General features: G+C 44.5%; 1 protein-coding gene across 1 annotated transcript in view; it reads right to left on the reverse strand.

The window, feature by feature from the left end:
• LOC309362356 (heat shock factor protein 3-like) overlaps positions 1 to 5,384 on the reverse strand; it is a gene marked incomplete at its 5' end in the record, with an annotated part of 34,838 nt that extends 29,454 nt beyond the window's left edge. Inside the window, 4 exons of the mRNA XM_081898001.1 lie at positions 141 to 262; positions 1,650 to 1,777; positions 3,876 to 3,984; positions 5,340 to 5,384. Coding sequence (XP_081754127.1) covers positions 141 to 262; positions 1,650 to 1,777; positions 3,876 to 3,984; positions 5,340 to 5,384 — 404 coding nt within the window. The remainder of the gene's footprint in view (positions 1 to 140; positions 263 to 1,649; positions 1,778 to 3,875; positions 3,985 to 5,339) is intronic.
• Between the last annotated feature and the right edge of the window lie 5,780 nt (positions 5,385 to 11,164).

The following is an 11,164-nucleotide window of genomic DNA, read 5'->3' on the forward strand; positions in this document are numbered from 1 at the left end:
ACTACAGAGAAGGCCCTGTCCTGAGTCACTGTGAGACACACCCACTGAAGAAGTATCTGAAGAAGTGTGCATGCTACTAAAATGAGCAGAGTGGCTCTCATTACAAGACAGTACAAACTCAGCAGAAGAAATGTTGACACCTGGTCACGGTATCCAGCTTGATGCTTATGCCATCCTGCTGTTCTCTCATGGCCCGGAATTCGGCGAGCATTGCCTGCTGGTCTTTTTTTGAGCTGGCTGTGGGCTCCTTGTGTGTATACACCTGTGACAGAATCAGATTGCAGGTACTGTTTTTAGAGACAAGTTATTGTTTAAGCAGGGAACAAATGCAGTTAAGGGACTGGCTTTTGCAGAGCGAGGACTTTGGAAGCCATCCAGCCTCACCTCTATCTATCACAGGAGAAATCCCAAATCTGGTGCATATACCACCTCAGCTGGCAGCAGCAGCACAACTGCAGCTCTATAATTTTGGAAACAAATGGCCTCTGAGTGCCTCAGTAAGAAAACTGCCAGTTCATTCAAGCATCATTCAAAAGTGAGCCCTTTAAGTGGGTTTGTGCAGTTTGGAAAAAATGTTTAGGGAACACTTGAGAGGCCACTGATATTTCCCTCGAACAGGCCTGACTCACACAAAAGGAAAACCACAGCTTCCCACCCCACAGATAAACCTTGGGTTCACACACAAGGTCATTCTCCCCTCCTCTTGAACCAGCATAGTGGCCTTTTGCACCTGCAGGGGAAGGAATTCCACAATCGAGGCACCACTACAGAGAAGGCCCTGTCCTGAGTCACTGTGAGACACACCCACTAGAATGATCTGAAATCAGGCTTGGAAAGAAAGTGGAGGCTTTCATCAACTTTGCACTGACCCTCAGAAAATATTAGAGGAACAGTGAGAGCCCTGTTCACTCCTTGGGACGAGAGGATTGCCCCAACAGGTCAGAGGAGCCCCCTCAGAGATGCAGAATGATGGCACAGTGAAGAACTTGCCCTCACGCTGGTCCAGAAGCAGCAAGAGAACTAGGCTGCTAAGGCCAGCTAAAAGTTATTGACCTCTGACTATTCGAGCAACAAGAGCCATCCTTGCAAGACTATTGCACAGATGAGTGAAAACAGTTGGAAGCCTTGAACATTACTTGGAATCTGTATATTTCGGCCTATATAACCAATATATTTTTCAAATAAAATACTGCAATTTCTTAATAATCTCAGAAGGCAGCATACAAAAATGACTGTTATATATGGCCAGTCGCAGTAAAGTTCAGGCTTCCTCAGCCTGGCCCCTTCACACCTTGAAGGATAACAACTGCCATCATCCTTGACCATTGGCCATACTGGCTAGGGCTGATGGGAGCTGGAGTCCAAGATGTCTGGACGGTACCAGGTTGAGAAAGGCTGGTCAAGCCTATATACCCAAATAATCTGAAGGTGATGGGGAATCAGTCATGTATTGCGGCAACAATGAGGCATCTGTAAGCTCTGCAATGGAGGCTTATTGGCAATGCTGCCCCTCACACACACACACACACACACACACACACACATGCACAAGCAGGAATCCTGTGTGTGGCACCAACATCACTGTGGTTGCATTTAAGAGCTAAGGTCTTCAGCAGGTTGTGAACGGGGGGGGGGGGGGGGCGCAATACCTTCCGTTGGATGCTCGCCAGCAGTTCAGGTTTCCCTTTTTTGAACTGTGGGTGTTGATACTCCATGGTAGGGTTTTTGAAAGTGAGCATTGTTTCATTTCTCATTGTCGTTACCTTCTTGAAACCATCTGTGAAAGCATTAAAGGAGATGAATGCTCTTTAGTTTCTCCTCCCAAGAGGCGATATGATTCTAGATCTGTTCACCTTCCTTAGTAAGAATATAACAACATACCAATCCATGTTCAAGGTGTTGCTACTGGTATACAAAGCCCTCAACAGCTTGGAACCAATTTACCTGCAAGATTGCCTTGCCCCGCATAAGCCTACTCAATGGCTTCAATCTGCAGAACTGGTACTTTTACAGGTGCCATATAACACCTGTTCCAAATCTGCAAGAACTTGATCTTTTTCTTGTGGTAGCACCTATACTTTGGAACTCCCTGCCTATTGACATCAGGCAGGCACTTTCCCTGTAATCTTTTTGGCACCTGCTAAAAACATTTTTGTTTAGACAAGCCTGTCCTTATGCTTAAAAAAAGCTGATGTGTGCTTTAATTTGTTTTTAGTCTATTGCTGTTTTAACTTTTCAAATGTCTTAAATTATTCATTTTTCTTACTGATAATTTTATTGTTTTATCCTTTTTTGTAAACTGTGTTGAGTTTTTGTCTTCACTTTTTTACAATCAAGCAGTGTTTCAATTTTATGAAATAAATAACAACACAGGATAAGACACCTGAAAACATACTTTTCAGAGAGAGGAGGGCCACGTAATTGAAACAAACCTGCCCATGGTCATTTCTTTTGACCAATGATTATAGAAGGTAAACAGGTAAGGGAAGAGGGAAGCAACGAAGGGAACCACACCTGCCACTCATCATGCCCTCTAACAGCAAGAACTGCAGCATCTTGGCTTGCTCGTTTTGATTGTTGTTTTAGTACCATCAAGCAAAGAGTTGTGTGGCACCTTCAGGACCAACAAATTTATTATGGTGCAAGATTTCATGGACCACAACCCACTTCATCAAATACACCTGACCAGGGCCACAGGACTCTTGAGGGTTTTTCTGCAAGAGACTAGCACGGCTACATCTCTAGAAACTGATATTACTTGTGGTGCTTTTAGTTAGTTCATCCATGCCCTCCTATTCCCCGCCTCCTCCAAGGAGCTCAGAACAGCACACAGAGGTGGTCCTACCCAGCCTCCCATGTTACTCTTGTAGCAGTTCTGCAAAGCAGATTGGGCTGAGAACACCTGACTGTCCCAAGAGTGTCTGAGAGGCCCTCAGTGAACTTCACAACAGTGGTGAAACACTATTCCCCTTCACTTCTTTTAAGCCACAAGTCTAAATTTCAAAAGAGGAGGCGATTAATGATGCTGGATAAAGACAAGCTTCATCCACGAAACATGCCACCCATGTTCCAAATTGTGACACCTCCTGCCATTCCCCTGCTTTGTTTCAAGACCAGGAAACTCTTGTTGTGTCCAACTCAACAATGCCTGCACTCTTTCCCGAGATCATCTCTTCATTTTAGCTAGAAATCGGTATTTCAATACAAGAACATTTGTTGAGGGATATAGAACTATTCTCCACCCCACCCCATTTTAAAGTTATGGTTATCTTTAGGGCAGGGCTTTTCAAAACATTCCCCTTACAGGAAACCCTCTTCACAGTAATGCATTACAGAGGATACTGTGCATCAGAATATGCTTCACTCTAAAACATGCAACAGAGAAAGCAGTTGTTGCCTTCAATTCTTGTAATTGATCTAATTCTACTTGAAGCCTAAAAAACTACTTCTGTTGAGAGACTCATTGTTTTATTTTTCCTCTTTCTTTGTTTCTTCCCCCTCGTGGTGGTGCCTCAGACTAGGCCTTGCTCCCTGCACCTGATCTTTAAGCAATATAATCATCATTTGAGAGAATTGCTGCTGTTTCCTCCAGCACTTGTGGCCAACTCACATGAATCTTAAGAGTTGTGCATTGACTAATTATATCCTAGTTAATTGGGCATATCAACTGTTGGAATGATAGGCTTAAAAAAATAATAATCTGGAATAACACCTACTAGGAACTTTTAGGAAGGGATGTTTAATTGTTCCACAATTTCAGTTTTGTTCAACTGATTTTTATTTAGAGAACAGTTTTGGATCATTTGTGTTTATAATGTGAACTAAGTGAAACTCATGGACAGAAAACAGTAAACACACACAGATCTGGTACTTACACAAGTTGAGCTGACGAACGAAGCTGGACAAGTTGTTGTGTTTGAAGTATTTTGGGAGCAGCTGAGATGCAAAGCTTTGCTCATCCAAGATGCAAACTTTTTGCCCATCCTAGAAGAATTAAAGGTGGGGAACAGCACAGTAAGGAAGAGCAGCAACAAATCTGAGCTTCCTACATATTAGACACACAAGGAGTGCTATTGTAAGAGCCATTGTGGAGACAGGAGGAAGAGTATGCCACAATGCCTAATGCTTTAGGACTACATGAAAAAAATCCTAGATTTAGTTTTTCACACTCACCAATTCAGTAGATTGTGGTCAAGCTCCCATCCTCTTTTGCATAATCTTAGAGCAGCGATGGGGAAACTCTGGCCCTCCAGCCATTGTTGGACTGAGACTACAACCAGCTCCAGCCAAGGAGCAGGGAAGACAGGAGCTATAGCCCAGCAACAGGTCCCAGAAAATGGCAACAGGTCGCAGAATGGTGTATGGAACAGGCACGTAAAGAGTCACTTAGCTGGAGTGATTAAAGGATAGCAGCCAAACAATCACACATAAACTGGAAGATATTTGGGTTCTTTTCATGGTTTCAGGGTGCTGATGTGCCTAACACAGGGCAGGGAGGTTTGGCTAATAACTTATGTGGACTTATTAACAAAGGTTTGGATTGGATAAGAAAATGCTCAACAAGACTGATTCCCATTACCGGCCCCACAGCAAGTAGCTGCAAAACACAGATTCCCACTCAAATGACACAAAACAGCTGTAAGCAGGGGTGGAGGAAGGGGTGCAGTGGGTGCGGTCTGCCCCGGGTGTCACCACTGAAGGGAGTGACAAAATGCTTGGCGGCACTCACTGTGGGGCCTGCAGCATGCCTGAGCCATATGTCTCATGGGATAGACATAGTGGCTTGGGTGTGCGCAGGCTCCGCACTGCCCAAACGGTGTAGGGCAGCTGAGTGGGAGGAGGCAGGCAGACTCCGGAGGCCCCGTGGTGCACCCCGCCCCTATTGGCGGCGTGCCCTGCCCCTGGGTGCACTGCCCCAGGTGCTCGAGTGGCTTCCTTGACAGCTGTAAAATACTAAAGGGAAAAAATAGTATCTTTAAGATGTAAAGTTTTGAAGCAGCATATACAACACTTTCTTGCAGCCTGAAAGTGTTGTTTTAAGAAAAGGGATACGTGCTGAATAAATCTAAAAAAGGGCTGGGGGATCAATTGCTACATCATCCAAAAACAGTTAAAAGTCCACATCATGCTAACAGTTTCATAACAGGTGACGTGGCACTATATTGCAATTCATGATGTCTTTGTGTGCTGTGTAAAAATCATGATGTGGGGAAAACTGAAGCAAGTCATTGCTTTTCTCCTGATTCCTGTTGCCCCTGTTGCTCTGGCACCTCAGCTCTCTCCTGCCTCTTGCAGATGGGAGCGATCCACGAGAACAGGCGCTGAAGAAAGGAGCCTACCCGGAAACTTTCCTCAGTAATATCGAGGCCATGAGCTTCTTGTTTTTAAGCTCAGAGGCCAGGCTGGTAGGTGATTGAGGGAGGCCTCCGATGCAGGAAGCCCATTATGTCTAGCCGCACAAAAGCTGCCATGTGGCTATCCAGCCCTGCCTTTTGAATAACTGCTGCCCTCAGCTGGGGCTTCCTTGGAAGGCGCTGCTAGTCCTGGAGAAAAATGAACTGGGGTTAAAACTTTTGAGTTAAATAAAATAAAAATAAAACTTGGCCTGTTGTTTAAGCCTCCTTCCTCACTGGTCCCCTTATCTATCTATCTCTCTCTCTCTCTCTCTCTCTCTCTCTCTCTCTCTCTCTCTGTGTGTGTGTGTGTGTTTCTGTGTCTCCCTCACTTCACAAAATTTGCTTCCCCCCTTGATTATGTAATGAAACTTTTAGGAAACAACATCTCACCTTACTTGTTAGCTATGCTACTGTTTACTTCTACAGCCTTACTTTTAGAGAAAAAGTGCAAATTTTAAAATGATCTGTGCTATGAAATAACAGCTGCAGCAATATGTGAAAGGTAAGTAAATATCTTGTCAGCTTTATGACCCTGAGTTAATGCCGAGTAAGTGCTTGCCCAGCTTTGGGAGGGAGAGAAGGGTTCTAGGACCAGAGCCAGCTGGTTCCAGAGCCAGCCTTCTTGCTCGGTGCAGGATTGAGAGTGGTGCCAGCATTTTCTCTGCACAGGGTGCCAAATTAAGAAGATCCCCTTGGGGGCGCTAAAGAGCAGACTCGCAAGACCACCATGTTATGAAAGATCACAGAGTGCCTCCATTTTGTCTGGCTTTTGGAGAGGGCGGTGCAAGGGCTCTGGGTTATGCTAGAGCCCTGGCACTGCCTTACATAAGCCGGAAACCTAAGAAGTGCTTGCCCATATTTGGGAAGGAGGGAAGGACTCTAGGACCAAGGGGTGACAGCAGTAAGATCTATAATAGAGAAAATCCCCTTGAGGGCGCTAAGCATTGGGAGCAGAAAAATAGAATTATAGAACTGTAGAGTTGGAAGGGACCCTGAGGGTCATCCAGTCCAACCCCCTGCAATGCAGGAATATGCAGCTGTCCCATATGGGGATCAATTGTGCAACTGTGGCATTATCAGCACCACACTCTAACCAACTGAGCTATGCAAAGTCCACCCACCTTATTTGTCTTTGGTTGGGCAGAACAAGTGCTCTTTTCCCAAAGACACCTGTCGCAATCACAGTTCTGCACAGGTAGGAGTATGGGGAGAAGTATAAATAAATGAAGACTGAGTTTCCTCATCTCTCCATTTGTTTATTTATTCCCCCACATGACCTAACACCCTTGCAAGAGCAGAAAGTGATTTCCACCTCACCTCCGAAATTGCCCCCCTCCTCTTTGCTGCCCAACACTGTGCAACACAGGCAACATTCACTTTACCTTTGAGAGGTAGAGTATTAATTACTTATACAACTTTCTGCAAATTTAAAAACTATCTGCAAAAGGCGAAGTGGCACAAAATTACAAAGATCCACGTGGGAGCACTAAATAGTCCCTGACAGACGGCCATTTTATGAAAGATTACGGAGTGCCTCCATTTTGTGTGGCTTTTGGAGGGTGGTGTGAGGGCTCTGGGATGCTGCCAGAACATTGGCACCGCTTTCCCTAAGCTAGGAGCCCGGCAGTTTTTCTGCTCATGGAACAGAGCTGAGTTGCCACAAAATTAAGAAGATACACTTGGGGACACCAAATATTCCATTTTTGAAACTGCCCCCTTTTCAAAGCCAGCTAAACCTGATGCAATAGCAGTTTTGCACAGGTGTGTGTATAGTGTGGGTGTGAGAGAGAAATCAATGAAGTGTGTTTTTTCTCTGCTTACTATTTGTTTCTCCACCTCTTGACACCCTTATGCATGGCCTCCCAAATCCCCCCCACATCACTTCAAAACATACAGATGTGTACTTCTCTCTCTCTCTCGTCTATTAAGGAACATTCTCTTACCTTATCTTTGATATCTATGCTACTATTTTGGCAACTTTAACTTAAGAGAAAATGTGCTAGGCTAAAATTATCTGTACTGTAACATAACAGTTGCAGAAATATGTTAAAGGTACTTATTTCAGACCTTGTGCAATATCAATGTATCACGATGTTTAGCTATTGACTTATCACGATCTTGAGAATCGCCCAGCTGTACTTGCAGCCCTTTTAATTTCTGGCTTGTGTTCATGTAGGATGCTCATTTCAGTCTGTCAGTCTCCATGCCTTTTTCACATAGCAGAACCACATCTATTATCTAATACATGACACGTATTCTTCCCGAGATACTTAACACAGTTTCCAGTCCATTATTGCTGTTCTCTTGTTTACACAGTGCTATGCTATCTCAGTCATTCACAAATCCTAAAAGCACCTCTAGTGGTGGAACACAAAATCACATAAATACTTCATTGAACAACAAGGTAAAGCATCTACACATCACTAGTTTTGTCAGGGCAGGATGCTGGAGGACAAAATCTGAGGGAAAAATGAATTAAGTCCCCAGCAAAGTATGGGGCTGCTTACCTGACTTTGGGAAGGTGGTGGTGGTGGGGCTATGGAATGCTGCCAGAGCTCTCCTGGCTGTCAGTAAGCGCTCGCTGAGCTTTGGGAATGCTCCAGGAACTTGCCAAAGTGAGGGACCCCAGAAAGTCTCCATGCTCAGTGCAGGATTGACAGCAATGACAGCTGTTCCTCCGCATAGGATGCCAGCCAAGGTGACACAAAATTAAGAAGATCCACTTGGGGGGTGGTAAAGAGCAGACTCACAAAGCCACCATTTTGTGAAAGATCAGAGAGTGCCTCCATTTTGTCTGGCTTTTGGAGAGGGCGGTGCAAGGGCTCTGGGTTATGCTAGAGCCCTGGCACTGCCTTACATAAGCCGGAAACCTAAGAAGTGCTTGCCCATATTTGGGAAGGAGGGAAGGACTCTAGGACCAAGGGGTGACAGCAGTAAGATCTATAATAGAGAAAATCCCCTTGAGGGCGCTAAGCATTGGGAGCAGAAAAATTAACCATAGAATCATAGAACTGTAGAGTTGGAAGGGACCCTGAGGGTCATCCAGTCCAACCCCCTGCAATGCAGGAATATGCAGCTGTCCCATATGGGGATCAATTGTGCAACTGTGGCATTATCAGCACCACACTCTAACCAACTGAGGTATGCAAAGTCCACCCACCTTATTTGTCTTTGGTTGGGCAGAACGAGTGCTCTTTTCCCAAAGACACCTGTCACAATCACAGTTCTGCACAGGTAGGTGTATGGGGAGAAGTATAGATAAATGAAGACTGAGGTTCCTCATTTCTCCATTTGTTTATTTATTCCCCCACATGACCTAACACCCTTGCAAGAGCAGAAAGTGATTTCCACCTCACCTCCGAAATTGCCCCCCTCCTCTTTGCTGCCCGACACTGTGCAACACAGGCAACATTCACTTTACCTTTGAGAGGTAGAGTATTAATTACTTATACAACTTTAACTCTGCAAATTTAAAAACTATCTGCAAAAGGCGAAGTGGCACAAAATTACAAAGATCCACGTGGGAGCACTAAATAGTCCCTGACAGACGGCCATTTTATGAAAGATTACGGAGTGCCTCCATTTTGTGTGGCTTTTGGAGGGCGGTGTGAGGGCTCTGTGATGCTGCCAGAGCCTTGGCACCGCCTTCCCTATGACAGTAAGGGCTTGCCCATCTCTGGGAAGAAGGGAAAGGCTCTAGGACCATACCAGAGTCCTGGAAATTCCTGCCCAGAGCCAGAGTGGTACCAGCAATAAGACCCAAAATAGGGAAGATCCCATTGAGGGCACCAAAAATTGGCCTCAAATGATTACCAATGTCTTTGGGAGGGCAGCGTGAGTGCTCTGGGATGCTACCGCTTTCCCAAATGCAATAGCTGTTTTGTACAGGAGAGATAAATAAATGGGGGGGGTTTTACTCCATTCCCCTTTTATTTATTCATTTCTGGGAGGCAAGGTGGTCTTCCAAGCGTGTTGAATAAATGAAATGTTGCGTGGAGTGGGTTTAGCAATACGTGAAAAGTAAGTAAAAATCTATCAGTTTTCTGTCACTAAGTAGCAGCAGTTGCCAAGACATTACTCCGTTTGCCTCTATGTAGTGCAGGCCTTATTCCAGACATTGTGCAATATCAGTATATCACAATGTTTAGCTGCTGATCTATCACAATGTTGAAAATCGTCTATCCCCAATTACAGCCCTTTTCCTTTCTGACTGTGTTCATATAGGATGCTAATTTCAGTTTGTCAATCTCCCTGCCTTTTCACACAGCAGAACCACATCTATGATCTAATACATACCGCCTTCTTCTCAAAACCCAGTAACCCCTTGCCCAGCTTTAGGAAGGAGAAAAAGGCTCTAATATTCTGCCCTGGACATATTCATTCCCCAAGCCACGTGACTTGCTCTGCTGCAGTGCGGGATGAAGAGCCATGCGAGCAGTTTCTCTGCACAGGGCGCCAAGCTGAGGTAGCGGTAAATTACAAGGATCCACTTGGGGGTGTCAAATAGCCCCACACTAGTGCCATTTTATGAAGGATTATGCAGTGGATCCATTTTGTCTCGCTTTGGGAGGGTGGCCCTCCCTAAACTATAAGTGTGGCAGTTTTTCTGCACAGTGAGCAGAATAGAGGTGCTGCAAAAATGAGAAGATCCTCTTGGGGGAGCCAAATATCAGCTTCAAAAGATTACCAAAGTCTGTCTTATCTTATCTTATCTATCTTATCTATCTTTGGGATGTTACCCCCTTTGCAAAGGCAGCTAAACCTGATGCAATTGCAGTTTTGCACAGGTGTGTGTATTTGAGGAGGGAGAGTGGGTTTCCTACAGCTTTATGCAACAGCTATGCTACTAATTACTTTTACAACTTTAAACCTTTACAAAGGGGTGTGACATTCGCAGGGAAACCAAAATGCTTGTTTGCAAAGCTATTGTACTACCAACTTTACTGTATGTTTGTGAAACATGGACCACTTATAAACGGCATCGCCAATTCCTCGAAAGATTCCATCAACGGTGCCTCCGAAAATTTTTATACATCACTTGGGAAGGCAGGCAAACTAATGCCAGTGTACTGGAAGAAGCAAAGATCACCAGTGTTGAAGCAATGATTCTTCAACATCAACTTTGTTGGATTGGTCATGTTGTGCGGATGCCTGATTATCGTCTTCCAAAGCAACTACTCTATTCCTAACTTAAAAATGAAAAGTGTAATGCTGGTGGTCAATAAAAGAGGTTTAAAGATTCTCAAGGCAAATCTTTAAAAAAATGTAGTATAAACATCGACAACTGGGAAACACAGCCCTGTGAGCACTCCAGTTGGAGAACAGCCATTAGCAAATGGAAGACAATCTTACTCAGCTACGATTGATTGCCTAAGAAGAAGTGATGGTGGTAGGACAAATAAATGGAGAATGGGTGGGTTTCCTCTGTAGTACATTCATTTATTTACCCTGCACCACCTGACACCCAAACCTTCCTGGGGCCCTTGGAAGAGCAAGAAGCCATTTCCACCTCGCCTCCCCAATCGCGCCCCCATGTTGCTCCCCAACATTACAGATGTGTCCTTGTGTTTCCCTCATGTCTATTAGTGAACATTTACTCACCTTACCTTTTATTGCTGTACTACTAATTACTTCTAGAGTTTTAACTTTGGGGGGAAAGTGTTAATAAAAAATTATATGCACTATAGAATCACAGTTGTAGCAATATGTGAAAGAAAAGGGAAAATCTATTGGTTCTATGCCACTAAGTACTAGCAGCTGCTATGACA

This window comes from Podarcis melisellensis, assembly GCF_964234715.1.
Source record: "Podarcis melisellensis genome assembly, chromosome: Z".
NCBI classification, from domain to species: domain Eukaryota; kingdom Metazoa; phylum Chordata; class Lepidosauria; order Squamata; family Lacertidae; genus Podarcis; species Podarcis melisellensis.